This window comes from Lynx canadensis, chromosome B4 (genome assembly GCF_007474595.2).
Source record: "Lynx canadensis isolate LIC74 chromosome B4, mLynCan4.pri.v2, whole genome shotgun sequence".
Classification (NCBI taxonomy): domain Eukaryota; kingdom Metazoa; phylum Chordata; class Mammalia; order Carnivora; family Felidae; genus Lynx; species Lynx canadensis.
Genome location: NC_044309.1, coordinates 16,634,968 through 16,659,237, shown reverse-complemented (window position 1 = coordinate 16,659,237; position 24,270 = coordinate 16,634,968). Strand labels below are relative to the sequence as shown.

General features: G+C 40.5%; 1 protein-coding gene across 1 annotated transcript in view; it reads right to left on the bottom strand.

Annotated features, from left to right (window-relative positions):
- Positions 1-24,270, bottom strand: part of MRC1 (mannose receptor C-type 1) — a 98,384-nt gene that overhangs the window by 2,816 nt on the left and 71,298 nt on the right. Inside the window, exons 19-28 of the mRNA XM_030322004.1 lie at positions 23,450-23,550; positions 22,384-22,526; positions 21,889-22,003; positions 17,828-17,994; positions 14,619-14,721; positions 10,595-10,827; positions 7,823-7,988; positions 6,700-6,849; positions 1,445-1,558; positions 599-763 (exon numbers count right to left, since the gene is read on the bottom strand). Coding sequence (XP_030177864.1) covers positions 599-763; positions 1,445-1,558; positions 6,700-6,849; positions 7,823-7,988; positions 10,595-10,827; positions 14,619-14,721; positions 17,828-17,994; positions 21,889-22,003; positions 22,384-22,526; positions 23,450-23,550 — 1,457 coding nt within the window. The remainder of the gene's footprint in view (positions 1-598; positions 764-1,444; positions 1,559-6,699; positions 6,850-7,822; positions 7,989-10,594; positions 10,828-14,618; positions 14,722-17,827; positions 17,995-21,888; positions 22,004-22,383; positions 22,527-23,449; positions 23,551-24,270) is intronic.

Genomic DNA, 24,270 nt, shown 5'->3' with positions numbered 1-24,270 from the left:
AATTCCAAAATAACAAGATGTATTAGGGAGAGAGTGTTAATTTACCTAATTCATTTATTTAAATAGATTCCCTAATTAATTTTATCTCTTCGGAAGGATGTTATATAAAGTGGACTGGCGTGAAAATATTAAAGTTTAGGTAGTACCGTGTCGTGGGCATATCACACTATTAATTCCCCCAAACTGTGTCTTCACAGGGTCTGCCACTTAATCTCAGAAGGAGATTTCATTGGTCTTCCACGATTTATTCTATAACAAATTCTGAGAACTCTCTGGAACTTTGACCCCATCCCCTTGGTGGGGATGACTTTGTCAACTGGCTCTCCAAACCGCTTACAACTTGACAGTCCCTATGTGTGGGTATCCCATTAGAAATGCACTGATATACCAATATCATTATGTCAGCTGAGCAGGCAACTCTCTGCTCACTCAGAGCTGCAGATAGCTGAGCACCAGGGCAGAGTGGGTTTTTCACTTACACTGGGGTAGGGCTTGCAAGGGACGTAAAATCACATTATAATCCCACACATGACGTCTTGATATTTAAAAGAAATGATGGCCTGTGAACATATGGGCCACAAGGAACATTCTTACTTACTTTTTGGTCTTTTACAAATATACCCCTTGTAGGAAGAACAGTGAATATTATTCCAAAATCCAGAAGCTGCGGATAAAGCTACACAATCATTTCGTTCACCAGAAGGATCTCCTGTGTTCCAGTTGACAAAGGAAACTGGATTGTTGTTTATCCACATCCACATTCCTGGTTGTCAAATTAAGTCAATAAAAACAGAAGTTAAAAATCACCTTTGGGTTTTTTTGTTGTTTTTTTTTTCGAATAGGCTTCAATGCAGGGAGTGCAACCCCGGGCTTGAACTCACAACCCTGAGATCAAGACCTGAGCTGAGATCAAAAGTCAGATGCTTAACCAACTGGGTCACTTATGCAGCCCTCCAAATCACCCATCTTAAAATAAATTCTACCTATTCGTGCAAAATTTCTATACATATTAAACTATAATCAATAGTTGTTTACAACCAGACTTTTAGTTTGCAAGATTATAATGACCAATTATTATAGGGAAAAAAAACCTGAAAAGAATATGTCTCTTATACAGCTTTCGTTGAACATTTATTCCTAATTAGTACAAATACGTATACTTATCCTCCCCTAATTCTTTTCTGAAGATAGAAAACACTTTTTAAAGTTTCTTAAATTAACTTAGCTACAGAAAACACTCTTTAAATTGGCAGCTTCCAAGATAGCATACATAATACATGAGTCATTTAAAATTTCAGTTCTTATCGTAAGTGAAAATATGAGTTTGAATTTTCAAATTCTTCACCAATTAATCATTATTTAAGGCAAGACTTTCTGGAGCTGAAAACTTGTTTTGCAAACACCACTGTGAAATATCTGTGATTATCATGCCGCAAAAAATTACCTTCGACATTTCTGAACAATCCTATCCAAAAATTGGTTTTGCTTTGAAGTGGCTCAACTCGGTATGACAGAAAACTTGACTCAGCAGCACTTTCAATGGAAACCAAAGAAGAGCCTGCAATGTAGAAACACACACACACACACACAATGATGGAACTATAGTTAAGCAGCTAAAAATATTTTTGTAATGACAGTATTGATCTTAGAACTAATAAAAATCACCCCGACTTCTCCACTTAAGGGACAGAATTTCAAAGAACAGACACATTTGACTTCTAAGAATTTCAGTTTCCATTCTGCAAATATGATGGTTTAAGCATCATGTGCGTTACAAACACCAAATGAGTTGCTGAAGGACATGAGAAGATGAGTAAGACAATGCGTCTTTTCTCTTTTTTTGAAAACTCTGCTTTAATGTTTCAGGGGCACATCAAGCTCAACATGTGCAAAACAAAACTCATAAAATCCTTTCCTAGAAATCTTATTCCTCCTTAACTGTTTCCATGTTGGTACGTAGCGTCATCATCTTCCCATTTGCTCGAGCCTGAACCTGAGAATCACTCTTGGCTTCCACCCTTTCTAACACCAATGCCTAATCTTATTGATTTTACTCTTTGTCAGTCACGTCTGTCTGCTGTTAGTCCATAACTGGAGGCCTGTATCTCTCTCTCTCTCTCTCTCTCTCTCTCTCTCCTTCGCCCATTTTGCCCAACCTTCTACCTCCCTCCCCTCTGGCAGCCATCAGTTTGTTCTCTGTATTTATAATTCTGATTCTGCTATTTATTCTTTTTTTTTTTTTGATCCCATTTCTGCATAGGATAATATGGTATTTATCTTTCTTTAAATTATTTCACTTGGCAAAATGCCCTCTAGGTCCATCCATGTTGTCTCAAAAAAAGCACAATCTCATCCTTCTTATGGCTGTGAAATATTCCACTGTGTGTGTGTGTATGTGTGTGTGTGTGTGTACCACATTCTCCTTATCCACTCATCTACTGGACACTTCCACATCTTGATTATTATAAATAATGCTGCAAACAACATAAGGGTACATATATCTTTTTGAGGTAGTGTTTTTGTTTTCCCTGGGTAAATACCCAATAGTGGAATTATTGGCTGATATGGCACTTCTATTTTTAATTTTTTAAGGAATTTCCATACTGTTTTCCATAGTGGCTGTAGCTATTTGCATTCCCACCAACAGCACGTGTGGGTTCCTTTTCCTCTACATCTTTGCCAACACTTGTTATTTCTTTTCTTTTTGATTTTGGTCATTCTGACAGGTTTTGGCCATTTGCCATGTCATTATGGTTTTGATTTTTATTTCCACAATGATGAGTGATGTTGAGCATCTTTTCATGTGTTGCTGGCCATCTGCATGTCTTCTTTGGAAAAAATGTCTATTCAGGTTTTCATAGAGTTTGTCTCAACAAGGTTATGGTTCAGGAGACATTATAGACAGATAGACGGATGCATTAGAAGAGAAAATAAGTACGATATGTAACTGACATGTCAAACCGAAGATTTGTTTTAGGTGAAACAACTAAAGGGGAACATGGAAAAATAGAATTCAAGCTGTAAGAACCATAGGATTTCAAGTAGAAAGAATAGAAAACCATTCCAAGAAGAGAAGGAATAAGAGAAAAGACAGAGAGGGAAGCATAGTGCTTACTCAGGAACATGGCGCACAGATACATGGACTCTCCCATGTTTGGTTTGTGGTGAGAGGAGTTAGACAAAGGATAGATGGATAGATAGATTTATCTACTGGGAGGAGCCTAGAGTGCTAATAGATGGCTCCGTCTGGCCTGACTAATCTGACCAACAGGTGAAAAAAGACTTGGGTTGGGCCTCACTGCAGATGGCAAGAGATTGGTATTTAGGGTGGTGATAAAGAACACTTGGGTTTTTTTTCAGGCAGCAGAATGATGCAGTGCCCTAGAGGAGTATTGATCCTCTAGGTATGGGATTATAGAAAGTAAAATGAGATAGGAAACTGACAGACTGGTTAGATTACTATGGCACCAACACCTTACACTACATTAGGGTTGATTCAGCGTCAGCATTAGAGTTTATAGTAAAATACTATAGCTTTCTAATAATAACCACTAATATATTTTAAGTACTCCATGCCAGACATTTGCCTTGTGCTTTACCAGTATGATCTCCCTAAACTTTTACAACAACCGTATCAAATGAGCACTACCCCCTCTTTATAGATAAGGAACCAAAAGTACAGAAGGTAAGTAATTTGTCAAGATCCTGAAGATAGGAGAGGGTAGGGTCATGGCATGATCCAGGCCTTCTGGATCTCAAAAACCTACACTTAGCCGTGTGCCTCCATCCCAGGTTACTGGGTCCTGGATTATCCCCTTGATTAGTGTTTTTATTTCACAGTCACATATTCCATGGTTTAATATATTTCAGGGATGATAACCATTTCGAAATATTTATGACATATTTTGGTAAGTGAAAGTCATTCATTTTCTTTACAGGAAAACGCAGTCCTCTAAAATTGGAAACAAAGTTTCTCCATCTTCATTGCAATTTTAAAATTTCATTATTTATGTATTTATATATGTATGTATTTATTTTTAAATACTTACTTATTTTTGAGAGTGAGAGAGAGAGAGAGAGAGAGAGAGTAAGTATCCACGGCAATCCTCTACAAAAGCAGTAAGAACACCGACAAATTTTGGAACCCTAAAGATTAATAAGCAGCGTGTAACAATCCAGCGATACTTATCTTAAAAAATTCAGTTTTTGTGTTAAGAGTGAGCTTCATGATGTTTTAACTTGCTCTAATTTCACTGCATTACCCTCAGCTCTCTGTTTACCTTAAAAACGAACAGCTCCCAAATCACAGTGAAAACTAGCAGCCTAGAAACCACTAGAATAATCAGAATGGCGGTGGAGCTCTTGCAAAGTCCCACTTCAAAGAATTTCCATTATTTTATCTCTCTGACAGTTCCCTGGAAAGTCTGACTTGCAAAGCTTTGGCTTTATTTGCCCCAATTCAGAGCTCTTCCAAATGTAAAGGGTCTTGTCTCTGAAGGTGTTCATGCAATTATCTAACATCACAGGTGCCTGAGGCAGGGATAACAGTTGAAGAAAAAAGAATAACAAAACAGCAGCAACAACAACAACAACAAAAGCTTAAAAGGAAAAATGGGAATAAGATGTCCCTAGTGAGCTCCAAAAAGCTTTGATCCATTCTTGAGAATCTAGAAGGCCACAGACATGCACTGGGGCGTGTACATGTGCATATTTACAAAAAATCTGAGAGATTTCTAAGCTCTCACTCTGGCTAACCTTGAGGATCTGCAAGAAGGAAGTGAGCACTAAGGCAGAGTTGTTGGGGGTTTTTGTTTATTTCAGAGACAGAGTGTGCTGAGTTGGGGAGAGGGGCGGAGGGAGAGAAAATCCTTAGCAGGTTTCATGCTGAGTGACACAGGAGTCCATCCCACAACCCTGGGATCATGACTCAAGCCAAAATCAAGAGTCGGATGCTCAACCAAATAAGCCACCCAGGCGCCCCACTAAGGCAGAGTTGTCAACTATTGTATGAGTGTGGAAGCTGTCATTAGCTGACCCCCTGAACTAACTAAGCAGTAACTACCATGATGACACATGAAAAAGAATATAAACTTTACAAAAATAGTTAAGGAAAATCACTGAACAAGAAAAAAAAACAGCAAAAACAACACACTCTGTGGAATGGAAAGAATCTTATTTCCAGAGTTGTGCATCATATTATTTAAAATGTCTAATTTTCAACAAAAAACACCACAGGAAATGCAAAAAACAAAACAAAACAAAAAAAACCCCAGGAAAGTATGGCCCATACGCAAGACAAGGAGTAAATACCAACTGTTCCTGAGAAAGTCACACCTTCGACTTACCAAAGACCAAATCATCTATGTTAAAGAACTAAAGGAAAACATGGCTAAAGTATGAGAAAAGAGTATGAGATATGTCTCACTAAATAGAGGATATCGAGAGAGAGATACAAATTATTTCTTAAAATTCTGGAGTTGAAAATGATAATGATTGAAAGGAAAAATTCACTAGAGTAGCTTAACAGCAGATTTGATTAAGCAAAAGAAGTAACCACAAAAACATGAAAATAGGTAAGTTGAAATTATCGCATCTGAATAATGGAGGAAAAATAAGAAAAATTTACAGAGCCTCAGAGATTTGTGGGACGTCACCAATTAGATCAAAATATACATAATGGATGTCCAAGAAGGAAAAGAAAGAGAAATGGGCAAAAAGAATACTTGAAGGAATAATGGCCCCCAAAATCCTGAAATTTGATGAAAAACATTAATGTATGCATCTAGCAAGCTCCACATCTATCCGAGCTCCAAGTAAGATAACCGCAAGGAAATCTACATCCCCGAGAAACTGTCAAAAGATAGAGATTCTTAAAATCAGCAAGAGAGAAGTGACTCATCATGTACAAGAGATCCTCCCGAGAATCGACAGTGATTTCTCAACAGAAACCATGGAGGTCAGAAGGCAATGTATGACACTCTAGATAACTCAGAATGACAATCCTAACAATTCAGAATATTAGAGCAGGACGCCTGGGTAGCTCGGTCAGTTAAGTGTCTGATGCTTGATTTCAGCTCAGGTCACCATCTCCTGGTTGTGGGATCAAGCCCCACATTGGCCTCCATGCTAAGCTGTCTGCCCCTCCCCTCTCTTTCTCAAAATAAATAAATATACATTTAAAAAAACCTACAGAACAAAAGAATACTAGGGCAGAAAGTGAGAAAGACTTATTCGGCAAATGATTATTTTTCTACTGTAATTCTTTAAAATTTTGAGGCTGTAATGTTATAAATTACATTGGGGAGGCATGATGTGGACCATCCTGTCACAATAGAAATTAACAAGAAGATGGGGCGCCTGGGTGGCGCAGTCGGTTAAGCGTCCGACTTCAGCCAGGTCACGATCTCGCGGTCCGTGAGTTCGAGCCCTGCGTCGGGCTCTGGGCTGATGGCTCGGAGCCTGGAGCCTGTTTCCGATTCTGTGTCTCCCTCTCTCTCTGCCCCTCCCCCGTTCAAGCTCTCTCTGTGTCCCAAAAATAAATAAACGTTGAAAAAAAAATTTTTTTTTAAAAGAAATTAACAAGAAGAATAAGCTGGTGTGTTTACATTCCACAGGATTTTAATGTACAGTGTTTTTAAGTACCATGGTAATCGGACTAGGTGATTATGAGATTTTTCTTACAGTAAACGTGGCACCTACCCATTCGGAGACATTCCAGAGAAGCCTGGCCCCAGTTTCTTGTGTATGAAGATTCGATATAGTAGCAGTGACCATGGAAGGGAATCCATGCTGTGTGCTCAGACTCTGGGCACCTGCCAGGCAGTTGTGGAGGTTCGGTGGCAGGGATTTCTGTTAATAAAAAGACATTTAAAACAAAGCGAAGCATGAAGTTTCTCTACTATGTAGAATAAAAGATTAGCAGCTCAGGAAAATTTCATCACCCATCACCATTTTTTAAAAAAGTTCTAACGGTAATCATTTGGATCTACCATTTTTGTTATTGGGTGTTCTTTTTAGTGATCTTTTTCTTTTCTTCATTTTAAATGTATTTCAGTAGACGCTACTCTGGTAGAATAGAAATCAATTGCCATCATAATGAAGAATGCAGATCTATAAATATTTACGAAGGTGTTAAGTTCCTAAAAAAAGTTACCAAAAAATAATTTGCAAAGGGAGTCCCCCTTCACTGTATTCTAGGAAAATTATCACCTTCATATCACTGACTCTCATTAATCGATATGTAGTCTGATAAAATTATATTGATACAGATGTGCTGTCAACATAAAAACCAGTCATAATTGCCTGACAAATCTGACATCACATAATCTCAAAAATAAAAATTCAAAAGTTTATAAAGTGCAAATAAACTCTAGCCATGAAGAAAATTTTCTGTCCCCATTATTTGGATCTATGTATATTTGCTTATTATCAAGTTAGTCTTCTGTTATGTGAAGGAAGATGTTTTATTATCTTGTTCTTTAAAGCTATTTTTTTAAGGTTTATTTCTTTACTTTGAGAGAGTCAGACACAGCGAGAGTCAGGGAGGGGCACAAAGAGAGAGAGAGAGAGGGAGAGAGAATCCCAAGCAGGCTCCACACGGCCAGCACAGAGCCCGATGCGGGGCTTGAACCCATGAAGCCTTGGGATCATGACCTGAGCCACATCCAAGAGCCAATGCTTAGCCAACTGAGCCAGCCAGGTGCTCCTTATTATTTTATTAAGTTAACCAGGAGAAGTTACTGTTTAATAATGTCAAAAGTCATGTGTATTCACTTATTGAGGAAATTTCAAATCCCTCGATTGTTTTTGTGTATTCAATTACCATCCGATCTTTTGCAGAGAAAATAAAAACTTTCATTGCAATATGCTGTCTTCCAGGAGCCATCAAGATCCATGTAAACACATGCTGATTTCAGTCTGGGCTCATCAGCAGCCCAGTTAGTGTACCTCATCCTCCATTTATCAGTCCAAGCGTACTCATTATTGGTCTGCAAAGACGAAAACAACAATTAACGTGCAGTCTTGCTTCATTTAGAAAACACCGAAAGAACCAAGTGAGAAGTAAAAATATATTTTAGACTGTGATTTGACAAACAATCTTCAACATTTGGGAATAAATCGTTCCTACCAACTGAAATTCAGTAGAGAGAGCCCTTTCTTTTAGAGAGACTCTTGGAGTTCCCCATAAATACATCCTTGAAAGCTAATTTGAAAAACACTGACTTAAAAACCTATGTCTTAATTCTATGAAACGTTTTATTTGCAGGTTTTCAGGGTGAAATACAAATTTTGTCTTCAGGACCAATAAAATATTTATTATATCAACACTAAAATGACAATAAAATTAAGTAATTTTCATTGAATTTGTAGACCTTGGAGAGAAACACTAATCTCTTCTAATCGCCTCATTGTTCAGCTGTTGAAAAAGCACACGTGACAAATGACTTAGGCAAGATCGGACAGATAACAGAGGAGCCTAGGTGCCACGCTTTCCAGGAAGATGGTCTTTCAACTATAACAAATACTTCTAGGTATTTTTTAAAAAGCACATTGGGGGTGCCTGGGTGGCACAGTCGGTTAAGCGTCCGACTTCAGCCAGGTCACGATCTCGCGGTCCGTGAGTTCGAGCCCCGCGTCAGGCTCTGGGCTGATGGCTCAGATCCTGGAGCCTGTTTCCGATTCTGTGTCTCTCTCTCTCTCTGCCCCTCCCCGGTTCATGCTCTGTCTCTCTCTGTCCCAAAAATAAATAAACGTTGAAAAAAAAAATTTAAAAAGCAGATTGTTCTTTTCAACTTGCACACTTAACTTCTTACTGAATTTAGTGGAACAAAATTTATGATCGCATGTAAATTAATTAACCACATCAAAAACAGTACTTATCAATAATATCCTTTGACCAGTCTAAAAGATTTGACAGGCAATGTCTAACAACAGATGATATATAATATTAATGAAATAAATGCATTCTGAAACTGAACCATGGGTCCCATTTGAACTGCATTATTTAATTTCCCAAGCCAATTACCAAAGATTTAACGACAAAATCAAAACCATGTATTACCTCAAGTTGGAATTTTGTAGTATTCTACCACATTTAATCAAATAATGCTTACGTTGTCCTTAATTCTATAGATGTAAGGAAGATAATAGTACTGTTTTCGTTATAAATGTCGGTATAGTGGAAAAGCTACTTAATCTTTCTAAAAATAATAAAACCTTATGTTAAACTCATGAAAGAATTGTGACCCTGTGCGTAAGAAGGGAATGAGTGAACTAACAAGCAAATTAATTACTAAAAAATAGAGTCAACACAGACATAAAAATGTCTTGCCTAAGTTTACTCACAGAAATCAGCATGGAACTACTTACTTTTAAGTATTCACTTCCTTACTTAGGAAATACTCTTCGCATGAAGTGTGTATTTTGATCTCTGTAGCACAGCATCAGGAAATCTACAAAATCTGACGCCAACCTACTTTCCAGTTTTATCTCTTTCCGTCCATTTCTCTCTTCCTGGTACTCCCTTCCTTATGTTCCACCGTCCCAGGCCACATCAATAAAGTCCACTTTCTCAGAAAAACCTGCTTGGCCCTCTCCCCTGACTCGACTGATCCCTTTTCTCTCTTGCAGCACTCTTAGATACCTCTCTTTAACATTTCTGGCTTTGTCTCCTAGTAACGTGTTGACATTTCTATTTCTTCTACTAGGAAGTTTGCTGGTTGACTAGCTAAATGGATGAAGACAGACGGATCACAGGGGCGCCTGGGTGGCTCAGTCGGGTGAGCGTCCGACTTTGGCTCAGGTCATGATCTCATAGTTCGTGGGTTCGAGCTCCGCATCGGGCTCTGTGCTGATGGCTCAGAGCCTGGAGCCTGCTTCGGATTCTATGTCTCCCTCTCTCTCTGCCCCTCCCCCACTTGTGCTCCGTATCTCTCTCTCTCTCTCTCAAAAATAAACATTAAAAAAAAAAAGACAGATGCATCACAGGGCATCAGGGAAGACTCATTTTAGGAATATTTTAGCAACTCCATCACCACTCTTAGTTCTGTGTCCCCCACCCCAATTCTCTGCCACTGGCAACCTGCCTTTTTCTATTATGGAATAAAAGAAACGACTGCAGTGACGTTCTTCGCACAGGGACAGAAGCTTCACAACTTCAGGACTCACAATTCTAGAATGACTGGCCACAAAAAATAAAATAAAATAAAAAGTATCCTCATTACCCAGGAACCATGCCCCTGATCAGCTTTCTTGATTCCCATAGTATAGCTGTAAGCGTGACACTCTAGAGAGAAATAAGTTAATTCATGAGAGTGTTGAGCTTCAGAATCTAATTTTAATATTCAAAAGCAGTGTGAAAGTTAATCTAAGTTACGTAAATTTAATTTGATCTCTGACATATATCACTAGCTTGCTAGATCCTTGAAGGCACTGGATCCTTGAAAGATGAGGTCTAGTTTATGTTAGTATCGTTCACATTGCCCAGCACAGTGTCTTCCATTTAATGAGTGCTCAGCAGAATGAACAGAAAGAGAATCCTGTTTCATCACAATTTATAAATCGTGTCGAGTTGCGCACGTTTCCAGCATCTTACCAAGTTACTGTTCAGGGCGATCCACACGGGTTCATTAACTTTTTGTGTTTGCATAAATGCAAATGCATTACTATAGGGGTCCAGAATGCTAGCAATAAGGGAAGTGTGGAGCTTGCAATAATTTTCCGCCTCTTGCCACTGTAACTTTAATTTCATGAGTGAATAGTTACTTTCACCATATTTAATAAAGCCATCTGTTGGAATTGTTGTTGGAGAACCAGGCAAGGAAGAGTCTGGAAGGAAAATATTATCTTTCATTAGCATTATCAATAAGCATTACTTAGAGTGTCAATGATACACTATATCTATTACCATATCTCATTCCATTATAAAAACAATCAGAATAGCATAAATCCAAACCATCAGGTGTTAAAAATATTTCCTAAGCCATTTCACACCAAAAACCAAAGCTCTGATTTTTAATCAGTATGCCTGGTTAACTTAAATAATTTCCAAACAGCAACCAGATCATTAATATAGATATGTAATCAAGTTTCTAAATTAAAAAAAAAAAAGGCTCGTAAATTCAACGGTATGTAGAATCTGAGCAGAAGAAATGACACAGTTTACTCCCATAAATTAAAGAGTATACATCGTCCTGTCATTACGAATTTTTACTTTACCAGCTTGGTCAAATTTCAAGGTCACCAACAATCTTCCTTCCCCTCCTCCATCTGTCCCACCCTATCCGTGAATTTGCATCTATTTGTGTCTATTTGGCTCCACCCGTTAGTAAGGCACCTTCAAGAGACCGATTTAAGTTCTGGCACGAAGCCAGATACTAGTCCCCGGTTCATTTAACCCCCTATCACACCATCATGCTTTATCCCCACTGATGATTGCCTACGCCCTTCACCCAGGCACCCCCACGCCTTGACCAAACTGACTCAGTGGCCGGAGTTCTTCTAAGCCACAGTCACTCTGGCTTTCTGAAGCTTTTTCCTCAGTCTTCCAGCATGGATTTCTAAATGTTGTTGTTGTTTTTAATGTTTATTTATTTTTGAGAGAGAAGGAGAGAGCAGGAGAGAGGCAGAGAGAGGGAGACAGAGAATCTCAAGCAGGCTCTGAGCTGTAAGCACAGAGCCGGACAGAGGGCTCAACCCTATGAACCATGAGATAACGACCTGAGCCAAAATCAAGAGTCAGACGCTTAACTGACTGAGCCACCCAGGGGCCCTTCCCAGCATGGATTTCTAATCGCTGTTTTAGGCCAACCTAGCCTTTGTGCCACTTACTGTATAGACCCCCCCCCCAAGAGCTTCTTTCTGTGTCCCTTAACAGATGCCCTAGAGTTAGAGGTTAGCAAATGTCAGCCTGTTGTCTGTTTCTGTAGCCCATGAGCTAAGAATGGTTTTTAAATGGTTGACAAATTAAAAAAAAAAAAAAATCAAAGAATAATATTTTGTGACATGTAAACATTATATGAAATTCAGATTTGTATCCACAAATAAAGTTTTATTGGAACACAGTTATGTTCATTTGTTTACATGTTGTCTATGATCGCCCAATATCACGGCAGAATGCTAGCAACAGAGAATGGATGTTTACAGCCTAAAATATTTACAATCTGTCTCTTTACAGAAAGCAAAAATTTGTCAACCCCTGGCTAGGGTTCTAGATGTCCTTGCCTACCAATTTTGTCTTGGCTAAATCTCAGATGTGTTCCACCGTATACCAACCTAATCCACCATCTGTCTTGTCCCGTCGCTATACAAATGCCGAACGTTCTTTTGATTACGCCTGGTATGGTGACAACTTTGTATCAGCAAGGGCAGTTTTCCCTTTCTTCTGCTGTTGCTGCCACCTTGTGTTGGTAAAAGAATATCCTTAAACCAAGCGACCCAGGCCAGCACCCTCCAATGGTACAGCCAGTAGGGACTGAACAATCTTACTGTTTCCCAACTTGGGGAGGTCTGGGTTTGTCTTTACAGCACCAGAAAATCGTAGGACCACTAAAAGTGGCAAATGAGGCTCGAGGGCAAGCTGAAAAAAACAGTTTCGTGGCGGAATGTATGCAGCTAGGAAACAGCTCATCTGTCCAACTTGCTTGTTTATGAAAACATTCATGAAACAATTATAAGGGAAAACTAAAATATTGAGAGGTTATTTTTAGGTGGTTGGATTGTGGGGAATTTTTTTCCCTTCTTTACGCCTTTCTGCATTTTCTAAATGTCAACAAAGAACAGGTGTTATGTGTTTTTTAAAACAGTGGGTTTTTGTTCATATATATGAATATACATATGCATAAAAACATGAATGTATATGTGAATAGGATTATAAATATTTTCTATTTTTTTAATAAGTTTTTATCGGGGGCAAATAGTCTATCACTTATGCTTATAAGAAGAAGAAAAAGATTGTTAAAAAGCTTGTAAACCGTCATTCACTCCCGGAAGGACAGTCCCTCCTTTCCTCGACACACAGACACAGATGGCATGTTTGGCATTTCTCGTGGCCCAAGATTCTGGTGCCATAAGGACACAGCGGAGAGAGAAAAGCTCCTGAATTAGTGAACGCTTAGGATTCCCGCGGTACTTTCCAGTCATCTGAAAATATCTTAAGTGATTTTCACTCATTGCCATGAGCTGGTCGGAGGTCCCTGATCCCCCAGAAAGTGTGGAAAAACCCATCTGATGTAGGAGAACAAACACCTTCTGATTCAAACTCTAAGAATTGTTCTTAGGATGATAGCAGCCCACGCTATCCCCTCCCTCATCTCTAAACCACCTTTCATCGTTGGTCCTCTTTCTGTGGAGCTAGATAATTGTATTCTTGTTTCACTGGAAACAGCCATAAAGTGCATACAACCATCATCCTGATTCTCAGTACATATGTACATTTTCTGTTTTGTTTTCACTAAATGATAGCAGGGCTTCCTAGGATAAACAATGACACGCAAAGCAGATATCTACATTTTTAGGGGCTCCTGGATGGCTCAGTTCGTAATGAATTCACTCTTGATCTTGGGGGTGTGAGTTTGAGCCCCACGTTCGGTGTAGAGATTCCTTAAAAATTACAGCTTTAAAAAGAGAGAGATCTGTTTCTTTTAAAGTTTCTTTTATTTGAGAATGAGAGAGAGCGCGCGCGAGAGAGTGAGCAAGCATGAGCAGCGGGGGGACGGAAAGAAAAAGAGAGAGAGAATCCCAAGCAGACTGTGTGCTTTCAGTGCAGAGCCTGACATGGGGCTTGATCTCATGAACCATGAAATCATGATCTGAGCCAAGCCAAGAGTCAGACACTTAACCAAGTAAGCCACCCAGGCACCTCGAGATCTACATTTAAAAAAAAATTTTTTTTAACGTTTATTTATTTTTGAGATAGAGAGAGACAGAGCATGAACGGGGGAGGGTCAGAGAGAGAGGGAGACACAGAATCTGAAACAGGCTCCAGGCTCTGAGCCGTCAGCACAGAGCCTGACGCGGGGCTCGAACTCACGGACCGCGAGATCATGACCTGAGCCGAAGACAGACGCTTAACCGACTGAGCCACCCAGGCGCCCCGAGATCTACATTTTTAAAGGCAGAGAATATAGAACCAAGGAGGCATATATGATATTCTATGTCAATGCTTCTCAAATTATGCAAGCACGACTGAGGTATTCTTACCGTGACATTTTTAAAAAGGTACAGGGAGGCAAATACCCTAAAGTTCTAACCAAGTTTAAAAAAGTTCCAGCTCCAAGTGTAATCTGCATAAAACTTTTCGGATGGATGAAGGGGCACGCTCATGAATAGTTTATAGAAAATGCCACCCTTTTCATCTGTCATGGGCATCCATGGATTGAGGTGAGAAACAAACCTGTCAAGGTGCCATTCTTTAAATAAATTTTAAATAAATTTATTTATTTATTTATTATAAATGTATTTATTCTTTAAATAAAATTTTATGTTTTTAGAGCAGTCTAGTGTTCACTGTAAAATTGAGAAGAAGGTTCTCAATTTTAATATTTTCAGGGTTTAATATTTTATAAGAAATATTAAATAACCCCAGCTCTCGTGGGCAGGCGAGGTTTGGTAGAACTTACCAGGAAGTGTTTGGCATATGTAGCCCCGCCTACTGTCACACGTGTCATCCATCCATTTTCCTGCATCCCTTGATTTCCCACCAATAATAACAACACAGTCAGCCTGTACATTTATGGAGAAAGGGGGGGGAAAAGGAGTGTGAAGCAGTAATTGTTAAATCAATTCATTAATGAGCCAGAAAAATCCATCATTCCTAACCTCCAAATTTAATCATCCTATTTTTTTATATATTTTTTGATGTTTCATTATTTATTTGGGGGGGGGAGGGGCAGAGAGAGGGGAGACACAGAATCCGAAGCAGCTCCAGGCTCTGAGCCATCAGCACAGAGCCCGATGCAGGGTTCGAACCCACAAGCCGTGAGATCATGACCTGAGCTGAAGTCAGACGCTTAACCAACTGAGCCACCCAGGCGCCCCTTCATCACCCTATTTCATTTACAGTATGTTCAATTGCTCCTTACTTTCCATGCACCTGCTCGCACTTTCCATGTGGATCTCTCACAGTGAACTCTTGCTATTTTTAATTAACAACCTGGTAGATTTGGGTAAGTTTAGAGACAGGTCTGAGAAATTTTGCTATCAGAAATTCTATTAATCTCTATCAAAATTTAGCAACCAAATGTTAGGAGAATACAATATCTTCTCCACATAAATTCCCCTGATTCAACCCCCAGAATAGGTGTCCTGCTGTTAAAGGGAAATAAGTATAATCTATATTTTTCATTGCTAATTTAATTTATAAAAGCATCATTATGGATTCAGAACAAATTGCCGGGGTAGAGCTAGAAAGTTCCACATCTTATTTGCGATCTTACAGGGAAGTACGCCAGGCTGGAAAGAGTTCTCTATTCTGTGTTGTGGATATGTTTGCACTATCTAGCTTCCATAGGATGGTCTATGAGCCAAAGCAAGTCATAAAGTCATGAAATCTGCACCTGCCAAAGTTTTCATCCCATGTCAGATGAAGATTTTGACTTATCACATGTTGGGCTTCTTGAATCTGTCAGTTCGAATAATGAGCTTCAACTCCCAGGAACTCCCCGTCTGACACGTAGATGGGCCATCATTATCATCCCCATCTTCCTCCTTAGCTCTTCTCATCTTTGTTACCCTGGCTTACAGCCTGTGCTCTGCTCCAGAAAGCCTGGACACAGCAAGCATGTTTCCGCCACAAAATGCGCACGAAGAGTTCTCTCCCACCCTCTCGATCACACTGTATTTAATCCTCTCAAGTTCCTGAAATTGTAACAACACAGTCTGTGTGTTTTGATTCCATTTCCGTGCAATCGACTTTATATTTTGCGCTCAGAAAACGTCTAGAAACAAATTCGACGAAAGATGAACAGTGTTTTTTCCTGGGTGGTGAGATTACAAATTTTGTTTTTGTTGTTTCTGCTTGTCTTTAGGTTCCCAAGACAAAAAAAGAAACTTGGGCCGTAATGATTTGTGTGTGTGTGTGTGCTTTACACAAAATGCACCTCTCATCCAGAAATTGTTCCCCGCAAATCCCCTATCACTCCATTCTGCTTCATCTTCTTCAGTAAGTTTTTAGCCCTCATGTATGTAAATGAAGATTCAAGGAATTTCTCCACAGAAAATCACTAGGTACCCTACGCAGAGCTACCAAATTAATAATCACAAACACACCATTTTGATCAGATCATTTTTCTCCTCTAACCTTTTCTTGCTGCCTGTCTGACAAAGCCAAACTCACTCCTGGGGCATTTAAATTTCTCTAAATTCTGCTTTCAACATTTCAAAGTTTTCTCCTACTTTTTTTTCTGTATAAAAGCCCTGCTCTACCAGAGCTATTTACTCCTGCCCAAACCCACGTGGTGCCTTTTTCTTGAAGAGTTAACTTGCTTCACTCACTTAGCATGGCCTTCCCCAACCCTCACCTAACTTCTGGATCATTGTCTCAAACCTCTTAAGGAAAAGAGCCCTCATTGATTCTTTCTCATGCTCCTTCTCTGCATCAAATGAAAGTCTCCCTATGGAAGTGTTTACTGATTAGATCACTCCATCCCATAGTAAGTTCTTTCCTGCTAACTACACAGGCTTTATAAGGGATCCTGACATTATACACTTGCATTCCTTACTATCTTCTTTCCCATATAAGACTTGTGGTCTAGGGGCGCCTGGGTGGCGCAGTCGGTTAAGCGTCCGACTTCAACCAGGTCACGATCTCGCGGGCCGTGAGCTCGAGCCCCGCATCGGGCTCTGGGCTGATGGCTCAGAACCTGGAGCCTGTTTCCGATTCTGTGTCTCCCTCTCTCTCTGCCCCTCCCCCGTTCATGCTCTGTCTCTCTCTGTCCCAAAAATAAATAAACGTTGAAAAAAAAAATTAAAAAAAAAAAGACTTGTGGTCTAAGGGGCACCTGGGTGGCTCAGTCGGTTAAGCATCTGACTTCGGCTCAGGTCATGATCTCACGGTTCGTGGGTTGGAGCCCCGCGTCCGGCTCTGTGCTGACAGCTCAGAGCCTGGAGCCTGCTTCGGATTCTGTGTCTCCCGCGCTTTCTGCCCCTCCCCCACTCGCGATCTGTCTCTGTCCCTCAAAAATGAAATGTTAAAAAAAATTAAAAAAAAAAAAGACTTGAGGTCTAACATAAGTGTAAGCTTCTTTAAGGTAAGAACACAGTCTTTTGCTCATGTTTTTCTCAATGCCTAGTGTGCTGTTTAATATTGACCAGTTGACTATTCAGTGATACAAGATTAAAAGCACTAAAATAAAGAAACAATCATCTGTCTCTTAGGTTAACGTACAAGAGGGCCTAGGGCACTGTTTGGCACATAGCAAGCAGTCTACAAATGGCAGCTCAGTCATGATAATGATGAGGATGGGATCTTTAGTCGTAGTAGGTACTGGGCATAAACCCTCAACACTACAAGCATCAAGAATTTACAAGCAGCTGGTACAAATAAAGTTGATAACTCTGGGCTCAAGTGCACATCATGACTACAACAGAGACCCAGAGTGGAGCCGGCCTGGCCATCCCTTGGGGTCCCCACCAGCTGCCCCACGAGCTGAAGAGTTCTGAATTGAATTTATACTCCTTCTCTCAAGGCTGGCTCAGTCTGAAACACTTAAAAACTGCAAGAATGAACCAGATCAGGGAGAACTCTGGTAGACTGTCAAAGAAGACTCATCACTAATATGATGAAGCAGGCTGACAGTATACGGAGAGGTGACCTGAAACGGATATTTACATCTTCGTAGGACAGACTGCTCCTTCTCCCACCAGGGTAGCCTTTCCCCCAGTTTGTATAATGAACTCCTCGACCATCCGTCCACAGGAACGTGTGCTCTGAATTCACATCATTCAGCCCAGTCCAGGCATTAAACTTGGAGTCCTTCATGTGATAGGTGAGAAATGCTGAAAGAAAAGTTGCACAAGATACTTTTAAAGAAAAGTTGCACAAGATACTTTTAAAACCTGGGGGGAAAATACTCAACATATGGAAAGTATTCAAAATACAGAATTTTAAAATACTGAATCCATGATTAACATCTTTATTATTTAAAAGTACTTACCATGAAAACAAACACAGTCTAACCTTAAAATCACTTTATCATTTCAGTTTTGTACTTTGGCAAGTTTTGCGTCATACGGGTCTAGGTTCTTCTCCGGGCCAGGGCAGATAGCTGTCCGGGCTGTGTCCTGCCCAATGGCAGTGAGGAAAGTGTGGCTCAAGCCCATCCCATGCACGGCTCTCCGTTCCATACACCCCGATCTGGGGGTGACTGCCTGCCTTCTGCAGGAAGAGGTATTGTTTCTAATTCATACACAGTCATCTTATGAGTTGTCGGGTGTCATGATTTTTTTAAATAAGATGATCTAATTATAATAACTAGGGGGCAAAGAGAGCTCTTAATCCAAAAATTTCTGAAAATGAAAACTACTTGTCAAAACGAGAAGCGTGAGGCTGTCAAATTCTCGCTACTTTGAGTTTCCGAGCCCAAAGAACTACCCGATTGAAACTCCTTCTGGGCAGCAACTGCTAGGGGTCAAGGGCCATCCGCTAAGTGTGCTTGGACCCAGGGGGGTAACTGGATGCTAAGCCCTCACGTCATTAGGAGAGAAGATCTAGAACAATTCAGAGAATGAAGAACAAATGTGGCCTTTTGCTTCTTTGCCAATTCTGTGGCAGTGAGAGAGGATGGGGGCAAATATTCAGAAGCTGGGAAAGGCTGAAAGGCACAGGTGCCCCAACCCCTGTCCACTTGCCCTTCCTCACGCCTCCCACACCGCGCGGCCACCTTCCACAGCTAGCAACCTCCCAGCCAGGAGTCATGGTTGCCCAGGTGGATGAACACCGACTCTCCAGAACAATTTCCACACCCTTACGCTTGAACACGACTGCTGAATGCAAAGAGGATACTGACTGACTGTGCACTGGGGTTTTACTAAAAAATGCAAAATAGAGAGAAGCCCAAAGAGACACAACGATCTGTTTATTCATGAACAAGTAATTCCATGGAAGGGCTACTATTCCATGGTTATTCTGCCGAGTAGCAGAGGCAGTGAGTACTCAGCTCAGAGATTTTTGCTTATTTCTCAACTAAAGGTAAAAAAAAAAATTTTTTTTTTCTTCCAACATTTTTCAGAGAGAGAAGAGAGCATGGCAAGGTATTTACTTTGGTTTTATTTTATTTCCTAAACAAGATCATAACCTTTCCCAACCCCAACTTGAAATAATGTGGAAAAGAACTAACTACCTGCCAGTGTTTTAGCCCTGACTTCTTTTTCTGCCAACAACCACAAATAAGAATTCAACAACGTGTGCTTGCTTTGCCAGGAATAATGTTATTTTATCTGAAAATTGTTTCCTTCTGCACGTCTCTATTACCCAGGTTCTAATTCTGTTATGCCAGGAATCAGCACTTTGTGGTTAAGAGAAGAAGTCAATTATTGTGTTTCTCCGCCGGGTAGCTAAGCCCAAAATGTGGTAGGCCAGTTAGAGAAATATGAATATTATATTCTTAAAATGTTTTTATTGTGTGCTATGGTTTGACCCTTTTCTTTCCGTGTCTGGAAAGTTGCTGCACTTGACAAAGGTTCTCAGCGAAACCCTGGTTGATTTATCATATAATATGATAATATGTTCCAAGAGAGCACACGGCAGCCTTTATGGAATAAAGTAAACATTTGAGAGAGTGCCATTTGGGTTCCTGTGTCTTTCTTCTTTCTTATATTTTCTGAGATGTACCATGATTTTGGAAGTCAAAGGATTTCAGAACCAAGAGGGAACTTAGAAATTATCTAGTGCCTCATCTCCCCTTTAACAACCCACATAAATTCATTCATACAAACATTTATTAAACACCTTTCATGCTATGTACCAATCAATATGTAGACTATATGCTAGAGTCTATAGCATCCAAATAAGAACTTTCCAATGTAAGCATTTTCACAGTCTTTTAGAGAATTCGCAAAGCAGCCCATTTAATTAGTTCCTTTTTTTTTTTAATGTTCATTTATTTTTGAGAGACAGAGCGATCAGGGGAGGGACAGAGGATCCGAAGCAGTGTGCCCAATGTGGGGCTCGAACCCACGAACCTTGAGATCATGACCCAAGCCAAAGTCTGACACTCAACCAACTAAGCCACCCAGACGCCCCTAATCCGTTCTAATTCTTAGAACGGCCTCCCAATTTTGAACCTAGGCCTATTTCTTTATAATTGCCGTTCATTGGTGTTAAATCTTCCTTCCAGAACCACACGGGTCCATATCCTGCCTTTTTCAGGCTGTGAAAGATGAAGGTCTTTCAAACATGCCTCACTTGCTGCCTGCGGTGCCTTCCAAATCCTCCAGCAATTTGGTTTCTTCATCTGGCTGGCCTGTCAGTGGCCAGCATCCTCCTTAAAGTGGTGGCTCACTTATTTAACTTAGTATCTATTTCAGGTAAGGTGGCCATAAAGAGACCATGAGAAAGCAGTCAAGCGTCTTTCTCTTGCCAACAGTATAAGTTTTAACAATCCGCTCCAAGGATATGACGCGTTTTTCCCTTCATTGTTCTTCAAAGCAGTTGTTCACCCTTATGTTTTATTAAAAATTTTTTCTCAATTTGTTCAAAGTTCATATCTAAAAATTAGTTTTAGTGCATTTTAAAATGTTTTTTATTGATGTTTATTTACCTATTTATTTGTTAAAAAAATGTTTTTAAGGTTTATTCATTTTTCAGAGACAGAGAGAGCGTGAGCAGGGGAGGAGCAGAGAGAGAGAGACAGAATCCGAATTCAGACAGGCCTGGAGCCTGCTTCAGACTCTGTGTCTCCCTCTCTCTGCCCCTCCCCTGCCCGCACTCTGTCTCTCTCTGTCTCAAAAATAAATAAACGTCGGGGCGCCTGGGTGGCTCAGTCGGTTAGGCGTCCTACTTCAGCTCAGGTCATGATCTCACTGTCTGTGGGTTCAGGCCCCACATCGGGCTCTGTGCTGACAGCTCAGAGCCTGGAGCCTGTTTTGGATTCTGTCTCCCTCTCTCTCTGCTCCTCCTGTGCTCACGCTCTCTCTGTCCCTGAAAAATGAATAAACCTTAAAAAAAATTTTTTAAATAAATAAGTAAGTAAATAAACATCAATAAAAAAACATTATAATTTCCATTTACTGCTCTAGGGGTAGTTCTAGGAGTGAAAGTAGAGAGTAGTTCTAGGAGTGAACTCTCTAGGAGTTAATTTTAACAATTTTCCATTTCACTCCTAGAACTACTCTCTACTTTGGCTCTTTGGGGAACAAACTGGCTTGGTGGAAAAAGAATAGCGTCTAAGTGGGAATAGCCAGTTTGACTCCCAACCCTCCTGCTTACCAGCAGACTGCCTGAACACAAATCACAAACGGGCTGATGATAACCTACTTCACAGAGTTGCCATTAACACTGAAAAGGGACTTTTTTTGTTTTTAATTTGAGAGAGAGAGAGAGCATGCATGAGAGCAGGGGAGAGGGGCAGAGGAAGAGAGAAGGAAAGGGGATCTTAAGCAGGCTCCATGGTTAGTGTGCAGCCTGACCCGGGTCTCAACCCCACAACCCTGGGATCACGACCTGAGCTAAAATCGAGAGTCAGAGGCTCAACCGACTGAGCCACCCAGGTGCCCCAAAAGGGACTTTCTATGTTAAATGCCCAGCAGGCTCCCTACAGCTGAAAAATAGTTCTCCATATGTGTTTGGGTTTTCTCCCCTGCCTCGTCAAAAACCAAAATATCATTTACTATCATCAGCGGGAAAATGTTACATATTGAAGCGCATCACTGATTGTACAATGGTCTGCATACCTTGTTCTTTGTCATTGCGGATCGATACCAAATTTCCCCCAAATCCTATGCAAGCTTTTCGTGCCTCTTGCCAATTTTTTCTTTCTTCTTCAACAAATCCAAAGATTTTGAAACACTTGGAGGGAAGAAAAAAATAGGGACTAAGTCAAGATAATAGTGTTTGCCCTAAAGAAATTTAAATTATTCATGCAGATCGACGCTAAATATACATTTTCTCATCACCCAACAGAGATCCAGAAGGTTAAGTTAGTTTCATCACCCACAGACTTCCTTTGCAAAGTGTGTTTTCTTCCTTGTAACAAAGGGCACATCTATCTGGATCCTTCAAGTATACTCTCAATTTCCACAGGGAATTTGACACAGGAACCTTCATCTATTCTTGCCTAAAATTTTCTCAAGGGACTAGGTAAGCGGAAGTTAACTTTCAGCTGAAAAGTTTGCACTGTCACTCTCCACATCGATGGATGCCAAGACTACCGCTAATTGTGTTCGTACCTTGTTACTGTAAAAATTCCAGCCTTCCTTACAACCTCCTGGGACTGCAGGCACGGTAGGAATGACCGTGGCATTGATGCTGCTATTGTGCCGCTGGCAAATGAAGGCATTTGGATAACCACAATTAATGTCATTCCAAAACCCTGGCAGAGGACAAAATAGCTAAATTAGATTTGCATATTTGCATTTAAAAACACTCTTTTTTAAATAAAATGCCTTATGTTTTGTAAGGATTCTCAGAAATGGCTGAGATTACAACACCATTTTTACACAAGTAACTAGAAAGATCTATGCCGTACCCTTTTGTTCTTTCACTTAAACTAACAATAGTTCAGCTTTATTTTATTTTATTTTGTTGTTTTATTTTAGAGAGAGAGAGCACAAGCGGGAGGGAGGGGCCGAGGGAGAAAGAGAGACAAAGAATCTTAAGCAGGCTACCCGCTCAGCACGGAGCCTGATGTGGGGGCTTGATCCCACAACCCTGGGATCATGACCTGTGCCAAAATCAAGAGTCACACACTTAAATGACTGAGCCACTCAGGCGTCCCGATAATAGTTCAACTTTATGGAGAGCTTCCTACGAGCCCAGAATAAACTTGATGTTGCAGATATATTACCTAAACAGCCATTAACAGCTAAAGATAATAATCTAATCGTATCTAAACTTATAGATACCAAGCATTCGTTTAGTGGTTTAGAAATAGCATATCTTTAATTATCTCAACAACACACAAGTTCTGGTCACTATTCTCATTTTACAGACAAAGATGTGGACAGAGATAATGGAGACAGATAAACCCTCTGGATATTCTGCTCAAATCAAAACATAAAAAAAAAATGTTTCCTAAAATAAGTGACAAGATAGTGTTCTTTATTAGAACACATGTGAAGCACACATTCTCCTCGCCAACTAAGCCAACTAACAGTTACGTCGCCGAGACTTAAAGTATTTCTTCTGCTTTTCTTGCCCGATGTAAGGGCACAACTTGCTACTCTTAGGCTAGGGATGTAGCAAAAGACACATCGCACCATGAGGCAGATTCAAGACGATGGTTATGTTGTCTACCTGAATTTGAATACATGGTCACACAATTTTCATCGTCGTTTGCAAAATTCGGTTCACCTGTGGCCCAAGACACATAATCCACTTTGCTTCCGTCCATCCAACTGAAAGAGAAAATTCAGGCCCTTAGCAATAATAATCCAAACATCGGGATAATTGGGTACAGCCTAGCGTGAGGGAACACCTGAGTCAGTGAAGATGCACAGAGCACAGGATTGGAAGCAAACAGAAGAGAGGATTCTAGAAAGACTAGCAGGAAAACTCTGAGGAGCCGGTGATTCCCAAGCCATTGTGCTCCTCTGCGGCAACCCAGGGCTTTGGACAGTCTGTCTTCTTTTCCCTCCCTGGAAGAAGCTACCTTTAGTCTTGAAGCGAGAGAGGAAATGGAGGTCCCAGTTGCTCTGGAAGTAGCCAGAAGCAAACATATCTCGCAGTGCTGATTAGACGGGATTCCCACAAAAGAAAACCACCCATAGAGAGAGACGGAGCATTGAGACTTTCTCGTTAAGGCCCATTCTGTGATTTTCGTGTTTATTCTAGGTTTCTCCCAGGGTATGCAGGCCAATGCTTATTTTATACAAATCACAGAAATTCAGATACTGTTAGCTGGGAAGAGAGCAAGAGATCATCGAATCCGACCCTCTCATTTTAGAGATGATTAAAATGGATGCTTGTCCAGGGGCACCTGGGTGGCTCAGTCGGTTAAGCGTCCGACCTCAGCTCAGGTCATGATCTCACGGTTTGTGAGTTCGAGCCCTGCATCGGGCTCTGTGCTGACAGCCTGGAGCCTGCTTCGGATTCTGTGTCTCCTTCTCTCTCTGCCC